The sequence below is a fragment of the Sparus aurata genome, chromosome 15, assembly GCF_900880675.1.
Source record: "Sparus aurata chromosome 15, fSpaAur1.1, whole genome shotgun sequence".
Taxonomy (NCBI): Eukaryota; Metazoa; Chordata; class Actinopteri; order Spariformes; family Sparidae; genus Sparus; species Sparus aurata.
This window is the reverse complement of record NC_044201.1, coordinates 29,791,087-29,809,548: the sequence shown is the minus strand read 5'-3', so window position 1 is coordinate 29,809,548 and position 18,462 is coordinate 29,791,087. Positions and strand designations below refer to the sequence as shown.

General features: G+C 40.5%; 2 protein-coding genes across 2 annotated transcripts; both read left to right on the top strand.

Moving 5' to 3' along the window:
* Positions 1–2,357: 2,357 nt before the first annotated feature.
* LOC115596264 (high-affinity choline transporter 1-like) lies at positions 2,358–9,667 on the top strand. The gene is made up of 9 exons (XM_030441153.1): positions 2,358–2,809; positions 4,043–4,285; positions 4,796–4,909; positions 6,143–6,298; positions 6,640–6,788; positions 7,689–7,832; positions 7,994–8,147; positions 8,270–8,487; positions 8,783–9,667. The coding sequence occupies exons 2-9, from the start codon at positions 4,102–4,104 to the stop codon at positions 9,332–9,334; spliced, it is 1,671 nt and encodes a 556-aa protein (XP_030297013.1). The 5' UTR covers positions 2,358–2,809; positions 4,043–4,101; the 3' UTR covers positions 9,335–9,667.
* Positions 9,668–9,700: 33 nt separating this feature from the next.
* LOC115596206 (high-affinity choline transporter 1-like) lies at positions 9,701–17,432 on the top strand. The gene is made up of 8 exons (XM_030441056.1): positions 9,701–11,115; positions 11,446–11,562; positions 11,875–12,030; positions 12,129–12,277; positions 12,429–12,572; positions 12,915–13,068; positions 13,759–13,976; positions 15,105–17,432. The coding sequence occupies exons 1-8, from the start codon at positions 10,932–10,934 to the stop codon at positions 15,663–15,665; spliced, it is 1,683 nt and encodes a 560-aa protein (XP_030296916.1). The 5' UTR covers positions 9,701–10,931; the 3' UTR covers positions 15,666–17,432.
* Positions 17,433–18,462: the final 1,030 nt, after the last annotated feature.

Below are 18,462 nucleotides of genomic sequence, written 5' to 3'. Positions count from 1 at the left end.
TATCCTCAGTTATTCTTCTTCTAACAGTGAAGCTCACTGCTGCAGAGAACTGTTTCTTGTTGTTAGATGTCTTCTTCAAGATGATGATCTTTTGCAGGGATTAAACCTCTGATTTTCTAGTGACAGTCCACTAAGAGCCCCGTCGGTACCCTGCTGCCCTGCACCATCCTGCAGAATGTACAGTAAAATGAGTGAAGAGGGTGCAGAACAGACTGAGTGTATTTAATGTGATATTTTACAGAATACATCATAAGTCATAAATAACCTGAAAGGACAGTGTCACTTGTTGTTTTCTTTACACATAACATTGTAAAAAATGTACATCTGTATTAAAGTCATTCTATTTTTTACTCTCACAATGTGCATTTCATCCATAACGAAGCTGTAGCGTCTTTCTAGAGTTGTATTTTCCCCCTCCGACCTCAGTCTGTCATGGAAGTGGAGAGCAGTGAATATTTATTTTGTAATACGATATTTGTGTAGGTTCACACATTGTGTCTCATTGGTTGACTTCTGGATACAATGACTGACAATAAAGTGAGGAATTCTTGAGTTCTGCAGTTCACTCTCAGTTGCGTTATAGCATTTTACAATATTTTTTCTCTTACACGTCCAGTGTTGGTCATGAACTCGTTCATATTTTGTGCGAACGTGAACTGAACGTACTGTATTCTGCCTGATGAACGTTATTGTGAACGCGTTCATTCTGGCGTTTGTGAACGGCGCGTTCTCACAGTTTAACTTTGTTCAAGACAGTGCCAGATTTCCATCGAGCCTTCCAGGCGAAAACCGGCTAAAACACGCCGTGAACAGTAATATGTAGCGGAAAAACACCCAGTCTGGCTGTTGTGTATAAAAAGGACGCTGGACGAGAGGTTTGAGCAACTCGCTTTACTTTCGATCAAAACGAAACTGAACTATTTCAGACAGAAACAGCTGCATACCAAACATGCAGTGAGGCATTACCAAACGAGCACAGATGAATTCGTCCTGAACGGACACAACACTGGCAACACCAGCCACCACAGAGTCGCACCGCGCATGCGTCATCAATGTGCTAAGCATGGAGGCAAAAACAAATGAAGGCTTCACATCTATTTTTTTTATTGTGATATATCTAAAAAGTTTTGGAGTGATGTTGAATCTCATTTTTTTTATGCTGCTCTCTGTCCATTCTCTGACCCTTAAACATGTTATTTGCTGTTAACCCAGAAGATAATGCTCTTGAACAGATGATGAACTTTGTTATCCGCAAAATGTTTTATTCACAAACAAAAATTGCAAAATCACTACCTAAATTTGCTCCTTTTCTCCTGGAACTGAGCTCTTTGCTTAAATCTCTGATTTTGTTAAATAACAAAAAAAGTAATACCTTACTGAGTCATTATGAAAAGTTTTTCCCTGAAGCCACTGTCTGAACTATCCATTTATGTATTATTTTATTTTTCCCTTTCTTCTTTTTCTTTTTTTAAAAATTATTTATTTATTTGCTTATTTATGTATTTTATTTTTAATTTGAACTCTAAAGCACCCGGCGAGCCTTTCAAGGTCTGTGCAAGTGAATGAAAAATCAAAAGACACGGCAACGGTGAGCCAAAACAGATCCTCTACCACCCAAATTGCATTAATGGCGTACAGTAGCGGCTCCGTTGTCTTCATCTCCCAGCTGCAGCTGGACAACCTGGTGTTGCAGAATATTGTGGGAGAACTGCAGTTTCAGTGTTAAAACTGATGAAATAATAGCTGTCTGTGGTTCTATATGGGCTGTGGCAATAATTCAGAAAAATAATAGCTCGCATCAATATATTGAAAAAAAAAAGAACTATGAACTAGTTCATTTTTGGAACTGTGAACTTAACTAGTTCATTTTAAAATTTGCGAACTGAACTTTGAACTAGTTCGTGTAGAAAGTGAACTTTCCCAACACTGTACACCAGTGATGTGCACAAGGGGGGGGGGGGGGGGGGCAGGGGGGGCAGTCGCCCCCCCTCGTTGCCCAATTGTTGAAAAACGCGCGCTAAAGTGCCCTCCTGAGAGCCAAAACGCGCGCTAAAGTGCCCTCCTGAGAGCCCAAAAAGCATGCTGAAGTGCCCACTTGGTTGGCAAAACACACTAAACTGCCCCCTTGGCTGGTTAAAACATGATAAACTGCCCTCTTGGGAGCCAAAACGCGCGCTAAAGCGCCCTCTTGGGAGTCAAAACGCACAATAAAGCGCCCTCTTGGGAGCCAAAACGCGCACTAAAGCGTCCTCTTGCGAGCCAAAACGCGCGCTAAAGTGCCCTTCTTTTCGCCCCTGCCCTTCAAAAAGTGCGCACGCCACTGCTGTACACGTCACCAAAACAAAGGCATTGTATGAACTAAAAAAAAAACGCAGGGCAAGTCCTCCATAAAAGGCAGGAAGTGATGTGTCATTATTATGGTTACAAGGAAGGTGCCACAGTTCCCGTCTCTCAGCTTCAGTGGCATCAGTACAAACAAAATGTCAACTGGCAACAACAAGAAAAACTTCTCCTAAGTAGTTCTGCCAAACCTTAATCACAGATAGGATCTGCTATCTGTGATTAAGGTTTGGGGAAACTACTCATGCATCATTATTTCAGGTCTGTCTGGTTTGGATAGTCCGCGCATTTTGTTTATTCTCCTCTACCTTAAACAAAAAACTGTCACACATGGAGAGTCGAAGAGAGTCAAAAAATAAAACAGCCTGGGCTGAACCCTCTGCCTGAATTTATTCTGGAGCAGACTGATCATTATCCAACAGACCAATCGCAGCCAGCACAGCTTCCAAGACAGGGAAGGAGGAAGCAGGTGAGTCTACACTTCATCGAATACAGTTTGAAATTGCATGTTTTTCTCTCCATTTAGGTTTCTTGCTTCATCATGTTTGTAGTAGCTATTCTCAAAGTTTAAGATCTGTTACATACACATTGAGTACTTCCTTGGGGTGCTGATTTTCTCTGTGATCACTTATTTAAAAGGTTTTTATATAACTCACCACACTATACACCTCATGTCATTAACCTCAATTTACGTCGATTTGGTTACACAAATGAATAGTTATAAAAAGTGAGTTTATTGTGCAGCCGTGCAGATCTGCAATCAAATCTCTATTCAATTTGATTTCTTAATCACAGAAAGAGAAAAATAAACATTTAAATCTGACTGACTATACTTTGACTTGGGCTGTATTACAACATGATTAAAACAGAATTCACGTGATGGTGAAAACAGCTTTGTCCTGGCAAATAACAAAACTGATTCAAGAAAAAGAGGTGCAGCGGTCTTCCTGTCCTAAAAGTATTTCACTGTACTTCCATTTTTAGTGTAGCTGTGAGGAAAATGGTGTAAATGCTGGTGTGTGTAGAAGCTAGAGAGAGCAGAGAAGGGCCTGTAAATCTGTAGATGAGCTCACGTGAGTCACGTTACACTCACAGCTATATAGTGTTTCTGTGTGTGTGCGTTCATGTGGACCTGTTTGAGTGCGGGGGATCGCTTCAGGCCTCGGCGAGTGGCAGCTTGTCTCTTCTGTGTTTGAAAGAGAGAGAGAGAGAGAGAGCGTTTGAACATTATATCATTTCTCAGACATGAAATATGTATATATATAAAACAAAAAAATGCTGTTAATTTTGCACTATATCATGTAAATATGTATATATGTCTATTTATTTCTTCCCTTTTTAATTTTATTGCTTATTTTTGCTATTGTTTCTGTTTTTGTAATATTCTGTCGCTGCTGTGACAAACAAATTTCCCCATCTGCGGGACATTAAAGGATTTCTGATTCTGATTCTGATTCTGATGAAAGTGTCTGTGCTATGCGACGCCGCACAGCTGCATCACTGTGTGTCAGTGCAGCACAGTGATGCAGCAGAGTTGTAATTTCGTGGTTGCTCGACATGTTTTGTCCTCTGTGCATTAGAGATGACCGAGTCTTTTGGGGGGATGTACGTTGGAATGCTGCTCAGTTTGTCCGTATAGCCTGAGGCTTCTCTGGCAGCCCTGCCCAGCACTCAAACATGACGCAGACCCTATCTTATACAGGTTGAACCAGTGCCAAATACATTCTGCTGCACTCTGGTCCGCGCTCCTGCACACTCAGCATGGCTCTCAACGTCCCGGGACTAGTGGCCACTATCATATTCTACCTGCTGGTGCTTGGGATCGGCATCTGGGCTTCAATTAAATCTAAAAAGGATGAAAACAGGACACAGGCAAACCATGCAGACATGGCTCTGCTGGGGAACAGAAAGATCAGCTTGGTAGTAGGAATCTTCACCACAACCGGTGAGTTTTCTTTGTCTTGGTTTGTGCAGCACTGCAGCAGATGCAACCTGCAGGTTCCAAGTTTTCTTTGAGACATTTAACAAATCATAGATTCAGTTTTTTAAGTTTTGGTTCTGGTTTGTTATATTTGTGTAATGCTTATGTATATTTGTGAGGCTGTGTACATACATCTGAATGTATACCCTGGTACTGTAAATGCAGGCTATTCAAATTAGTACAAGCTCAGTTCAGTCAAATTTTTGGTTTAGAGTTGATTAATGTGACTGAATAATCACGTAATTACTGAGGACTACTGAGGCGGTAATTTTAGATGGCAAAGTAATTTATTCACTCACTTACATATAATATTAATGATGATTTGTGTGGTTTGATGGAGTTTGAGGTTGAACTAAGTTGACATGAATGTGGAGCTAATCAGAGCAAAATCTGCTTTATGTGTGTCATTACACGTTGTGAATAGAAAATACATATTTTCCAGTAACACAACTGTGCGTGTGTGTTTCCCTGCAGCTACCTGGGTTGGTGGGACCTTCATCATTGGCACAGCTGAGACAGTGTACGATCCAAAGCTGGGGCTGATTTGGGCCGTGATGCCTTTAGCAGCAACACTGGCCTTCCTTGTTGGTAAGATTTTTTTTGGTTTTTAAATTTCTTAAACTGAACTTGACTTAATCCAACACTCCAACTCCTTTCATTGTTCAATCTTCAACTGACACTTTTTTTCATCTAATTTGAGTCCGAGTTAACCAATACTGTGTGTATGTACATCTCTTTTTGTAGATGTAGTGTTATTTCCACAAGGTTGTCAGGACTTGACTGTGACTGTGACTGCAGACTGTGAGGGATTTGTCATGTGCTGTTTGACAACAAACCATTCTTAGTTCGTCCCTCTTCCCCTTCTCAATCAGACTTAGAGAACAGCAGTGGTCTGGTGAGCTAGAGAGTGAATGGAAAGAGGGAGTGGCTTTATCTGCAAGCAAATCAGAGTAATCAAACATTATTTTCGAACTGTTAAACAGGCAAATAAACATGTCCGCAACTCTGCACACCCCTGCTCTGTGTGAGTGTATCTCAGCTCCGCCCTCAGTCAAACAGACACACGTTACCCGGTAAGAATGATTTTGTAGTCATAACCCAAACAACACATCGTCATACTGAAACGACTGAACAGGTTGCTTGCTTATGACTGTGAAAGCTACGCACAGTGTAACACGTTACCAAAACAGCAGTGTACTTTGTGGTACGCCCAGAGTTAGTTTGAGGTTTAAGCAACAAACGTACTTGGTTAGGTTCAGAAGACCTTAACTTATGTTATGATAAAAGCTTACTAAGTTCAGAATATTAGTTTACTATATTAACTCACCGTTGACTTAAGCAATATTACCCGAAAGGGTGTGCTTTAACGTCATTTGAGCATGACAGTGATGCGCTCAGCACTGAAATTTATCGCCAATCTCTCACTCTCTTGGGGTCAACGGAGAAACGTTTAGCGGATGCTTCTCCCGAGTTTTCCTCTGCATATTTTACAGCAGAAAGTTTGAATTTTAAGCAGTTTATTTTTTTTGCTCCAGCTCTGACAGTTACTATGTTGCCATGGAGATGGATACACTATTGCCACAGACTTGGCGGAGTAATATTTTGAGTAATGAGTCAGGCGTGCTTGTCATGCTGATTTGAGCACGGTCAAAATGTCTTGTTGACCAATCAGATTGCTTGGTCGGAACTACTTGTTGTATAATTTGAAATCTTACATCATTCAAGAATCTTTCATATTATGTTTGCGGTATCTTTTGTTACAGAGGTTCTCTGAACTATTATCATTTGCATCACTGCAACTCTCCCGCGTCTCTTTTAAAGGTGGTCTTTTCTTCGCTGAGCCGATGAGAGACAAGAAGTACGTGACCATGATGGACCCTTTCTGCATCAAGTACGGAGACAGACTGAGTGGCCTTCTGTCTGTGGCACCGCTGATGTCCGAAATTATTTGGGTGACATCGACGCTGATAAGCTTGGGTAACAAGTAATCACCCTACTGTACATCCGCACGAACATGTGTGTGTCCATGTGCATGCTGTGATTTTAACTGTACTATTACAGCATCTGTTCGGCCAAAATGCTGCAGTACTTGTTTTCTTTTCATCTTGCTCTGCTGTATTTTATTTTGTTACGCAGCTGCTTTTCAGAAAATATTACATTTATTCATATGTTGTAATTTCTGAGCCATTAGTTCTTTTTTTTATACTATGCTACTAATGATGAAATGTAGGTATGTTTGTTTGATTGTGTCTTTACGTGTGTGCCTATACTGTTTGTGTATTTCAAGTGTGCATGGCAACTGCATGTGTGTTTCACAGGAGTAACCATGAGTGTGATCCTGGATCTGTCCTACGCTGTGTGCATCTGGATTTCTGCTGCTGTGGCCATCACCTACACCCTGCTGGGAGGTCTCTACTCTGTGGCCTACACAGACATCATACAGCTCACTCTCATTTTCATCACTTCGGTAATTTGGTCGCTGAGTTTGTTTGAATCACCAGTTACAAAGACCCATTTGCATGTCAAATCATATCAGGGTGTCCATTCAAACCACTCCTGCAGCATAGTAAAGACATTCCCATCAGTGCCAGTGGCATTTGTCAAATAATGATCTTTTCGTTGGGGTCATTTTGTGTCCAAAAATGCTGCCTCCTACATTTCCCATAATGCAAATCAATAAAGTCATTCATTGTACCTCCCCTTGCATTCTGAATGCTCATTTCTTTAAATCTGATGTAAGTGTTGTTGTCATTCGAAATCCCCTCCTCCTCTCTATGTTTCCACATGACCGTATGCTGTAATCACCAGACATAGCAGCAAATGATTGGATCCTGTTTGACAGGACCGCCTCTGTATGGAGTTCTCTGTCCTGATTGGATAAAGTGGGTAGAGATATTCAATATATCTATCCGAGAGATCAGATATACTCCTGATTGTAGCAACAGCTTTCCTAATAAAAATTTATTTTTGACTCCAAACTCATAGAAACTGACGCTTTGCGATGGCGGCCAACCTGTGTGTTAGTGTTAATATTTGATGAGTTGGCAATGAGACTCATATTAATATAATTTCCAGCAGCTTTAAAGCCCCGATTACATCATCATGATGACATCATTTTTTTTCTCCAAAGCCACAGCTTTACATTACATTACATTACTTTACATTTTACAGAACAAACTGATTAAACTAAACCTTTTTTCTCATATTTTGTATAAAGACAGTGTGCTACTTCAAACTTTTATTTGAGCATATCCATATTTAGATGATTTAAAGGGTCTATATATTGTTTTTATTTCCTAGCTGTATGAAAAGAGGTGGACTGCTTCAACAGTATGTGTTTCATCGTAGTGTATTTCTGTCTCCTCAGTGGTTGTGCATCCCTTTCCTCTTCATGAGTCCTACCTCTGTTGACATCACAACCACGTCCTTCAACCACACCTTCCAGGCTCCGTGGGTGGGCACCCTGACTGCAGACAGAGCCTGGAGGTGGATTGATATATTTTTACTCCTGGTAAGGTAATAAAAGGCATTTGATGTTTGAAACTGACCAAGACTGATCTCACAACAATAGAAACTATGACTATACGTAAAAGATGACGTCATGTGTAACTGTGGAAAGAAGCTCCGGCATTATTTGCTCATGAATATCTCTTTCTTTCTTCCTCTCCCAAGAGTATAGGAGACCTCGGTTTCCAGGACTTCCACCAGAGGACGTTATCAGCCTCCACCTCGGCCACGGCCAAGTTGCGATGTTACGCTGCAGCGTTTCTCATCCCCACCTTTGGAATTCCTCCTGTGCTCATTGGGGCAGTGGCTGCATCAACAGGTAAAGCAGTAGTGCTCAGTACTGGTCAATTGGAAATTTAAATGTGATATCCATTTTTTTCTGTCCACTCATTATGAGTGGCGCTCATAACATTGCAACCCTATACTTCTTCTATTTCTAAGACTGGAACCTGACCTCATATGGGTCTCCATCTCCTTTTGAACGAGGTCAGACAGGTCTGATTTTACCTCTCTCCCTGCAACACCTAACCCCGCCCTACATTTCCGTTGTTGGAATTGGCGCTGTGGCTGCCGCTGTGATGTCGTCAACTGACTCCGCCCTGCTGTCTGCAGCCTCTATCTTCACCTCAAATATCTACAAGACGATCCTGAGGACCAAGGTAAATGTGGAGGGAAGAGGGGGAAAAAGTGTAGCCACACCAGTCCATCACTGTACAGGTGGAAATTGTTATTCATGTTCTTATTTATTCTTATCTTGCAGAAACCACCATGATGTTTCCCCAGTTGATTACTTACATTGAGACAATTTTTTTTAGTTTTCAGGAAATACTGTCAACAGCCATGAAGAAATCTATTTTCACTGTATTTTCAGAAGAGTTAGATATATATTAAATGAATGTGTCAGTCCAGTACAGCCTTCTTCAATCTTGCCCTCACTGTGTCTTGTCTTTGCAGGCATCAGAGAACGAGATCCGATGGGTGATTCGTATCGCTGTGGTTTTTTTCGGCCTGGCTGGTACATCACTCACCTTTCTCCACACAGGTGTTATGGCTTTCTGGGTCCTGGGTGGAGAAATAGCCTACATTATGATGTTCCCGCAGCTGGTCTGCGTGCTCTTCTTCAACATCTCCAATGGTTACGGTGCCACTGCCGGCTTCTTGGTTGGTTTTTTCTTAAGACTTTTGTGTGGAGAGCCCTTGCTTAGGCTACCGCCTGTCCTCCATTTCCCAGGATGCACCTTTGAAGATGGTGTTTACGTTCAGTACGTGCCCATCAGGACCATCTGTATGTTGGTTTCTTTTGTCACCATATTGCTGGTCTCTGCTTTGGCTTCTGTGCTCTTTAACAAAGGACTGATACCTCAGAAGTGGGACGTGTTTCAAATCCAAAACCCACCACAAACACAAATACCAACAGAGGGTGCTCAAAGTGATGAAATCCACCACTCACAACCTCTGTGTGAGAACGGTGGAGTCTCAGATCCAATGTTGGAATCAACTTGTTGAAATGGAGATGATAGAAAATGACCATCATTGTGTCTTGTGGAGATTAAGGAAGCTCAGAGTGGTGATAGGTGCAACCAATATTTTTGATGCTGTTATACTGAGATCAAAATTAAGTTTTCTCCCGATGGAGAAGATTGTCTTATTGAGATAAATGAACCTGTTATCAGAGGAAAAGAAAAAGGTTTTTCTCCCTTATTCTTATGCCCACAGAGCAGTGTGTGTGTGTGTGTGTGTATGTGTGTGTGTGTGTGTGTGTGTGTTTTGATTGAATGTGTGTATCATGATCCGCTCTTATGAATCTTATCATTTTCTTGTGATAAATTATCTCATCAACTCAGGAATTTTTTTTTTTTTTTTTTTTTTTTTTCATGAAATAACAAGATGAAATAAAATCTTGTTCTAATTTGTAATGGATGTGCAGCAAGTGTGAACTTTTGCCAGTTTGGCAGTTTGCTATGTAGATCAGGTCCATATCACAACATCACAAAAGAAATGAATAGTTCCAGGCGGCCATCTCACCTCCTTTAATCAGGTGGTAAACAAGCCTTCTTATGTAGATCAGTGAGTGTAAGAGTACTTTAATAAAACAAAGTAAGGGACAACAAACTAGAGGCTCCAGATTCAGAATCTTGGATTTAGGATTTAATGGCAAATTGCTGTGGGGATGGAGGTCCCAACCAACTGAACACCCCTCGTCTCATTCCCCTTATGTGTCCAGTAAGAACATGAAGGGCCGTCTCCAGAGCCAGTGTTTGGTTTGGGAAATGTCTCGACAAGGTTTGGGAGGGTAACTTTAAAAAATGTATTCAGATACAGTTACCAATTGCTTATTAAAAGATGTAGTCTGTGATGTAATCCAAGTATCACAATAACACAGTAATGTAACTTCATTACTTTCCTTTACTTTTGAATTGAGATGACTGTTTAACTGTGGTTCACACCAACATTTAAATGTGGCTTTAGTGTTTGCTGATGGATCTTTACTCTGATCAGAGTAGCTCTCCTCTGAGGACACAAACATGGTCAGTAAACTGTCACATCTACACTCTATATAGATATGCTTTATTTGTACCTTTACCTTCTCAGTTAAGTTACATTTATTTCAGTGTTGGAGGTGGTCTCATGAGTTTATAGATCCATTATTTTTCACCCCTCTCAAAACATTTTTCTAAAAGATTTGAAATAAATGAATAAACTTTTAGGTTATAATCGTTACAGCAAAAACACGTCATTTAGACACACCTCCTGGTATGCATCACTACAACAACAGGAAGACAGACGTTTAAAAGTTATAACGTATTGTAAAGCTCTGCTTTTGTTGTGTTGAAAGCGCAACTCAGCAAAAAATATAGAAAATACAAATTATATAAGAGTATAATAACTTCAACTATCTAGTCGCTTAATCAGAAGAGACACAGTGAAACCAGCTGAACCAGCCAACTGAAGCCCGGTATTTTCACCAGAGGGCATCCTTGTTCCTTTCAGTTGGACTGTTGTTTTTCCTGTTTCTCCTCTGAAATGCCCTCCCTTTTGTAAATACTCAGCTGGTCTTTCACTCAGACATCATTCAGTGAGGGAACCAGTCAACCAGTCCACCATGGCCGTCAACATCCCAGGAGTGATAGCAATGGTGGTTTTCTACCTCCTGGTCCTTGGGACCGGCATCTGGGCTTCTGTTAAGTCCAAAAGGGAACAGAAGAAAAGTGCAGCCACTGGAGTGGAGATGACCCTGCTGGGAAACCGGAACATAAACTGGGTGGTGGGGATGTTCACAATGACAGGTGAGGAGAGCACAGCTGGCAAAACTAGGATGGAAACTGTGTAATGTGAATTCAACTCATAATAAATCTCCTTTACACGGTAGGTGCAGGCTGCAAAACGATGGAAACAGTTTCCATTTAGCAGCAAGATGTTTTGACTTAAGTTATGTGAATTTCATTTAAATACCTGCTAACAATGCACCAAGCTGCAGCTATTTGCAGAATGACAGTAAGTAAGAATTCAGTAAGTTTCAGAAACATGATGAATGAATGAATGAATGCCCAGCCTGATGTTCTGTGTCAGCTGCTGTTTCCTCTGCAAATGACTTGCTGTGTTTATCCATCCTGTAGCTACGTGGGTCGGAGGAGGATTCATTGTGGGCACAGTAGAGATGGTGTACACGCCCTCCATGGGACTAACCAGGGCAATCGTACTATTAATGGGATACAGCACATCTTTTATAATTGGTAAGACTTTGTAGTCTCATCTGACAGGCTACTGTTTTTTCTGCATGGTTTACAAAATAAACTCTCAAAACAGGAATTACTGTAAATTAGTACATGAATGAGAATCAGCTCGGCTACCGTTACTCTTGACATTATATGTGCTTTTTTTGAATGTAACAAGGCTGATAGAAAAGAATTAAAAATGGACGATTACACCAATGTAATTTATCATTTTAGTTGTTTTGTGTTTTCTATCTGTCACTTGATTCTTGTTTTTTCTTTATGTCTAACTCTGATGTGGTCTTTTCCCTTTTTTAAAAATAATAAATAAAGGTGGCCTGGTGTTCGCCAAACCAATGAGAGAGAAAAACTATGTGACGTTGCTGGACCCTTTCCATATCAAGTACGGAAAAGTACTGACAGCTGGACTGAGCCTGGCTTCAATTATTCTTGAGGTGCTCTTAGTGCCTAATATCCTGATTGGTTTAGGTATGATCTATGGTTGCATCATTGTGTGTGTGTGGCTGTACACAGAAATTCACACAAAAACTGGTAATACAATTTCACTGATAGAATGTGTTTGACAGGAGGAGTTATGAGCGTGGTCCTGGATTTGTCCTTCACTGTGTGCGTCTGGATCTCTGCTGCTGTCGCCATCACCTACACACTGCTGGGAGGTCTCTACTCTGTGGCCTACACAGATGTTATACAGCTGGTCCTCATATTCATCAGCTTGGTGAGTTTGCTGTAGTTTCAGTCTTCTTCTAGAGTCTCTGGCTATTTTTTTTTAAAGAAAACACTCTGACACAAGGCATCGAAAGCTCCAAATCACACCTTCAAATGGTGCGTTTATTCATCATTGACATCGATTTTTTGTGTCTCTGCAGTGGCTCTGTGTTCCCTTTGTTCTGATGAATCCTTCTGTCTCAGATATCAGTCAGACGCTGATGAACAACACCTTACACGCTCCCTGGATTGGTAAACCAGAGCTGAAAAAGACCTGGATCATGATCGATGAGTTCTTATTCTTCGTAAGGAGGCAACAATACAGCCTTTATCAAATACAATTCTGTCTAGTTGTTATGGCTGTCTTAAGACTGATGATAAATTATATACATGTTTGAATGGTGGATAGTTTTCCATTGTAACTAAAGGATCAGTTCGTAGGCAGAGGCTATTAACTGACACAATGTGACTGTTAATGTCAAGTTGAAATCAACTGTCCTCTGACTGTACTTAGTATGTTTAAGAATGTTTTCCTTAAATCTAAGAGGGTGCTTCGAGGCTAGTAGCAGGCAAACATTTTCTGTATTTCCCCTATGGATGTGACACGGTCATGATTGTATCAACCAACTAACTGTTTCACACCAAAGGCGCTGGGCAGTCTGGGATATCAGTGCTTCCACCAGAGGACCCTGTCAGCTTCTTCCTCATCTACAGCCAAGCTCATGTGCCTTGTTGCTGCCTTCTTCTTACTTGTACTTGGAATCCCTCCTATACTGCTCGGGGCAGCTGCTGCATCCATAGGTAATAATGTTGTGGCGTGTTTTTGATCCAAACCTTGTTAATACATGCTTACAATAACCAACTGTATATCATGTACCAGTGCTATGACAAAGAGAAGACCTGTAGATACCAGATTTGAATAACAGAAGCTAAGAAACACTCATATCTTGACTGTGGATGGTCTCAGGGTGTCTATCTGATTGTTGAAATAATTCAGTCTTGACCAAAAGGGTAGACCTATTGAACGACAGACTAACCAGCCCATTCTCCACGGAAACATTTTCAAAAGGTTCACTGTAAAAGCAATTTATTATGACCCATGTTTATGTTTCTTGCTAAGCAGCGACCTTTAGTGGCCCTAGCAATTTTTACAGCAGCAAAGGAGGAAGTCATGTGAAGTAGTATAAAGAGAAACAACGTTTGCAAAAGGTAGGAAGTTGGGAACAAGTGGTAGGGTCAAACAAGCACAGGACATTCAGGAGACTTGTTTGTGTCCAAACGAAAGTCAAGTAATTTAGTGTAATTCACGAACATCATTAAGTTGTGTCATATCCACGAAGTTACGTATGTAACGTGGGTGCATTTGTCAGTGAAATCACAGAAGTAAAATAGTTATTATTACCAAATCACGAACAAACCATGAAGTGCTAAGTATCTCCTGAAATTAACATACATTTATCAGTCTTTCCTTCTTTTGTGTCCATGCTCCAGACTGGAACCAGACTACCTATGGTTCTCCATCTCCATATGAACGTGGTGAAGCAGCCCTAGCTCTGCCCATCGCCCTGCAGCACCTCACCCCGTCTATTATCTCCATTATGGGTATTGGATGTGTGGCTGCCGCTGTGATGTCATCGACTGACTCTTCTTTGCTCTCTGCAGCTTCTGTCTTCAGCTCCAACATCTACAAGAACATCCTGAGGCCTCAGGTGAGAAAATGCACTTTTTTTCTCAATTTACTAGGTATAGGTGTTAGTCAATATGTCATAGACTTTATACAAAATGAAACATGACATAAAGTACTTAACCTTAAAAATACTGTCAAATGTGTTTCTTTAATGGTACAAATACATCGATCAGCCACAAGATTAAAAGCACTGACAGGTGACGTGAATAACATTGATCATATCATCACAGTGCAATGTTCTGCTAGGAAACCTTGGGTGCTGGCATTCATGTGAATGCCACTTGACACGCACCACCCATCCAAACACCCCCTCATCACAACAACACTACCTGATGGCAGTGGCCCCCCAGCAGAACAATGTGCCCTGACACACCGCAGACACTGATCAGGAACAGCTCGAGGAACACAATAAAGGGCCCGAGTTGTTGACTGGCCTCAAAACTCCCCAGATCCCAATCTGATAGAGCATCTGTAAGATGTGTTGAACAGGTCTGATCCATGGAGGCCCCATCCCCCCACATACAGGACCCAGAGGTGTATACACCGATCAGGCAGAACATTATGACCACCTGCCTAATATTGTGAAGGTTCCCCTTGTTTAGCCAAAACAGCTCTGACCTGTCAAGACATGGATTTAAGACTTCTGAGGGTGTCCTGTGGTGTCTGGCACCAGGGCATTTTATAGTGGATCCTCTTGGTCCTATATGTTGCGGTGTGTCAGGGCACATTGTCCTGCTGGGGACCACTGCCATCTGGTAGTGTTTTTTTGTGATAAGGGGGTGTACTTGGTCGACAACAGTGTTTGGATAGGGGGTGCGTGTCAAGTGGCCAGCACCAAAGGTTTCCCAGCAGAACATCGCATTGTGATCAGATGATCAATGTTATTCATGTCACCTCTCAGTGGTTTTAATGTTGTGGCTGATCGGTGTATGTTGGGGTTTGTGTGTAGACGAGTGAATCAATGAGCAAATGGATGATTTAAACTTTGAAATTGTACAAAAATTCCTTGCTGCATAAATTGCACAAACAGTGCTCCTGGCAACAGTTCCATCATCACACTCCAGTGGTTATTGATATTATAGTATTTGTTTTTTTGACAAATTACGTAATTTTGTGCTTAAACTCTTCTTTCTCCCCTTTTCTTTGTCAGGCATCAGACAGAGAGATTCAGTGGGTGATCCGTGCTTCTGTGTTGGTAGTGGGCCTGGTTGGTACATCACTCACCCGTGCAAACGCCAGCATCCTAATGTTTCTATTTCTTAGCACAGAAGTGGCCTATGTCGTAGTTTTCCCTCAACTTGTCTGCGTCCTCTTCTTCAACATCTCCAATGGTTACGGGGCTATTATGGGCTTTCTGGTGGGAATACCATTAAGACTGCTCAGTGGAGACCCATCACTAGGGTTAGCACCAGTCATACACTTCCCAGGATGCACTCTAGAGGATGGTGTTTATGTCCAGTACTCTCCAGTTAGAACAATCGCTGTGCTGTTTGCTATTGCTGCCATCCTGTTGTTCTCCTATCTGGCTTCTGTGCTCTTCAATAAAGGCATGCTTCCTGAGAAGTGGGATGTGTTCAAAGTGAAAGTCCAGCACTCACCACAACCTCTGACACCAATAGGTGACACCACAGAACATGATGAGAATGAGAAATTGAACAGAAACAACTCTCAGAATGAGGCATCGGAGCCAATGATTAGCACAAACTGTTAGTGTTCCTGTTCAGTAGTATCTGTTTTATATAAGTATAATATAGACCAGTAGATATGAGTAAATATCTCCTTTATTCCTGAGAAGAATTTCACTTAAAGGCTAGAACCAAATCAGATGAAACAGCCCTCAGTTTTGTCTTCAGCTCTGTTGACAGCCTCCCATTGGCCCTCAGAACATGTGAGTCAGCTGACACCTTGAATGTAAACTAAGATAAAACCTTTACAGAAGGACACTTCAGTGAGGAGAGACTTTCGTCAGAGAAGGGAAGCTGTGAGTTGTAGAGGAAAACCCCTCAGTGGAGTCTAGACACTGGCTCTTTGAAGATCTGAATGAAATGAGGAGTAGACTTGATGAGTTTAAACGAATATGATGAATTGGTGGTGGATGAGGTGGAGGAGGGTCACAAGGATTTTGCGCTGAATGACAGCTGACAACAGCAGAGAGGAGACCAGATTTAAAGTTTGAAACCAACAACTTGATTGGTTGGATGGCCATAGTCAGCTGATTAAGAAGTGGGCCAGAGGGAGAGTTGGAGTGAGAGAGCATTGTGAATAGAAGAGCATTTAGAGTCCTCCTGACTGAACCAACTCTGAGCCTCATTTCCAAAATCCTCACAGGACTTCCCATTTGTCAATGTATGGGGCACCTCTATCTCTGTTATCTGTGTTTTGTTCTGCTTATCTTCGATCGATTCTTAACCCTTTTCTTTTAGGCTCCTTTTAGAATCATGTCTTTCACTGTCTTCACATGTTATACCAATCACCTCCATTTTAATGACAGGAATGTCTAACCCTGTAAAGAAAAACAATCTTGAACATATAACATACTGCGGTGGGGACAAACAAAATTGCAAAAAAACTAACAACCCACATTAAACTTTTAATTTAGCTGGGTATATTGTTATTATATTATATTTTATTTTTAAAACATGAAACCAACATTTGAAAACGATATTCTGTGTTGCTTGTTAAACAGGTGCTTGCTGTGATAACTTATGGCCCGTTTTCCATCTCCACTGAGAAGAAAGTTATCTAAAATAAAACAGGAATTCAAAAATAAGCATGTTTTGCAGACCTTGAGGCAACACTTAGCGTGAGATTAGTGGAATTAAAACAAGTGAGAGTTTCTCTCTTCTCTCTCCTGCTTTTCTTCCCTTTACTTGTTGTGTCTCTTCCTGTCCGATCTTTCACTCGGCTGTCCAAGCTGAGTGGAAAGTTACAGTGGGGTCGATGATAATGTTTTCAAAGATTATCCTTGGGTGCTAGTCACTACATTTCACAGAAATAACAATTGTATCTCATGTGTTCACATACAGCTGCTGACCTCTTCACAGAGCAGTAGACACTCAATGACCAACCTCACTTTCGAAACGATCCTTGTTTCCTAATTTTAGCTTACTTTAAAGGTGCACAGTGTAGTTTTGGGGGAGGAATTATGATAATCATGAATTAATTTTAATGCCAAAATAACCTTATCAAAAACTGTTTCCATGTCTGAATAAGCTGAAAAAAACAAACTGACCTTAAAGGGCAACACAATTTCATACAGTTACGTTTTGGAGGACCCAGCACTCCAGGAGAACAGCTTGTTTATTCTGTTATGGAAAAAAATTAATATTTCTGATTTTAGTGTTGGTAATTTAATTTTACAATTCTGTGATTGAATCTCTTCTCCAAAACTCCATATTGCTCTCTGTAACTCATATTTTCTTAATATATTGCATTCACATGTTTGTTGTTTGTCTATGTGAATGATGTGAAATATGTATTTGTTTTCATAAAATGCAAAATACATGTATAGATTCTCAAGTAAAAGCAAAAGAGTATCCTCTTCATCCTTGTGTCCTACCTTCCTACATCCTTCTTTGAAAGTCTTTAGAGTAAAGCGGTTATGGGTCATGTGGTAAAACAACATTTCTCCACAGGGTTGTTTGTGGTGACATGAGGAAGTTCTGGTATGATCACTGGCATTCGTTTTCAGAAAGATGTTGGGTGAAAAGCAATATTTAAAGTTTCACACTATCTACAAAGATACAAAGTCTTTAGGCGGTATTATTCAATATTGTTATGCCATATCTGATTCATTCACGTTAATCACAAATGATAATAACAATAAAATAGTAACCAAATAGTTAAATAGCAGTTAAACAGCAGCATGTTGTTGATTCAACATCAATGGATAATTTGTAGTCTTAGGAGTCCATCCAGTGGTGAAAATATAATGATCTTGAAAAAGATACAGTAGGGAAGTGTCACCCATGTCCTCAATCTTGATATGATCTTGTGTTTTGGTATAAATTAATTATATCCAATTTATTACAACGAATATTGAAAGTACTGTATATATTCATTTATAGTAAATAAAAAATATAAAAAATCCACATAACAACTGCAGTAAAACAGTTTACCACCTAATAATACACACGTGCATTCTACATTTACATTAAATATCAGCAGCAAAACAAAACAAAGCCTGACAGGTGTATTAATCATAGCACAGTTTGCAGAAGCCAAGGAGATTTCTGTATGTATGGATTCATTTGGTAGAAGCGAGCACAAAACATGATTCCCAAACATGTTTGGATGCAAAAACATGGTTTGAAAAACAATGCAATGATTTTCGAATACCTAAGGACTAATACAAGAAATGTTATATCAAAACTGACAACGCTGATTATTCTTTTGTAATGATATGAGGGTAAAAAAAGGAAAACAAATCTTAAACATTTTACAATGAAGGCATAAGCAGAGGCTTTCCACACTTACTTTGAGTTTTAGCCTCACTTTTTATTGTTACA

Coding starts and splice junctions, on each gene's coding strand:
- LOC115596264 (XM_030441153.1), top strand. CDS start 4,102: ATGGCTCTCAACGTCCCGGGACTAGTGGCCACTATCATATTCTACCTG. Junction 4,286..4,795: donor AGGAATCTTCACCACAACCG/GTGAGTTTTCTT, acceptor GTTTCCCTGCAG/CTACCTGGGTTGGTGGGACC. Junction 8,488..8,782: donor AGACGATCCTGAGGACCAAG/GTAAATGTGGAG, acceptor TTGTCTTTGCAG/GCATCAGAGAACGAGATCCG.
- LOC115596206 (XM_030441056.1), top strand. CDS start 10,932: ATGGCCGTCAACATCCCAGGAGTGATAGCAATGGTGGTTTTCTACCTC. Junction 11,563..11,874: donor CAGCACATCTTTTATAATTG/GTAAGACTTTGT, acceptor TAATAAATAAAG/GTGGCCTGGTGTTCGCCAAA. Junction 13,069..13,758: donor GGCAGCTGCTGCATCCATAG/GTAATAATGTTG, acceptor TCCATGCTCCAG/ACTGGAACCAGACTACCTAT.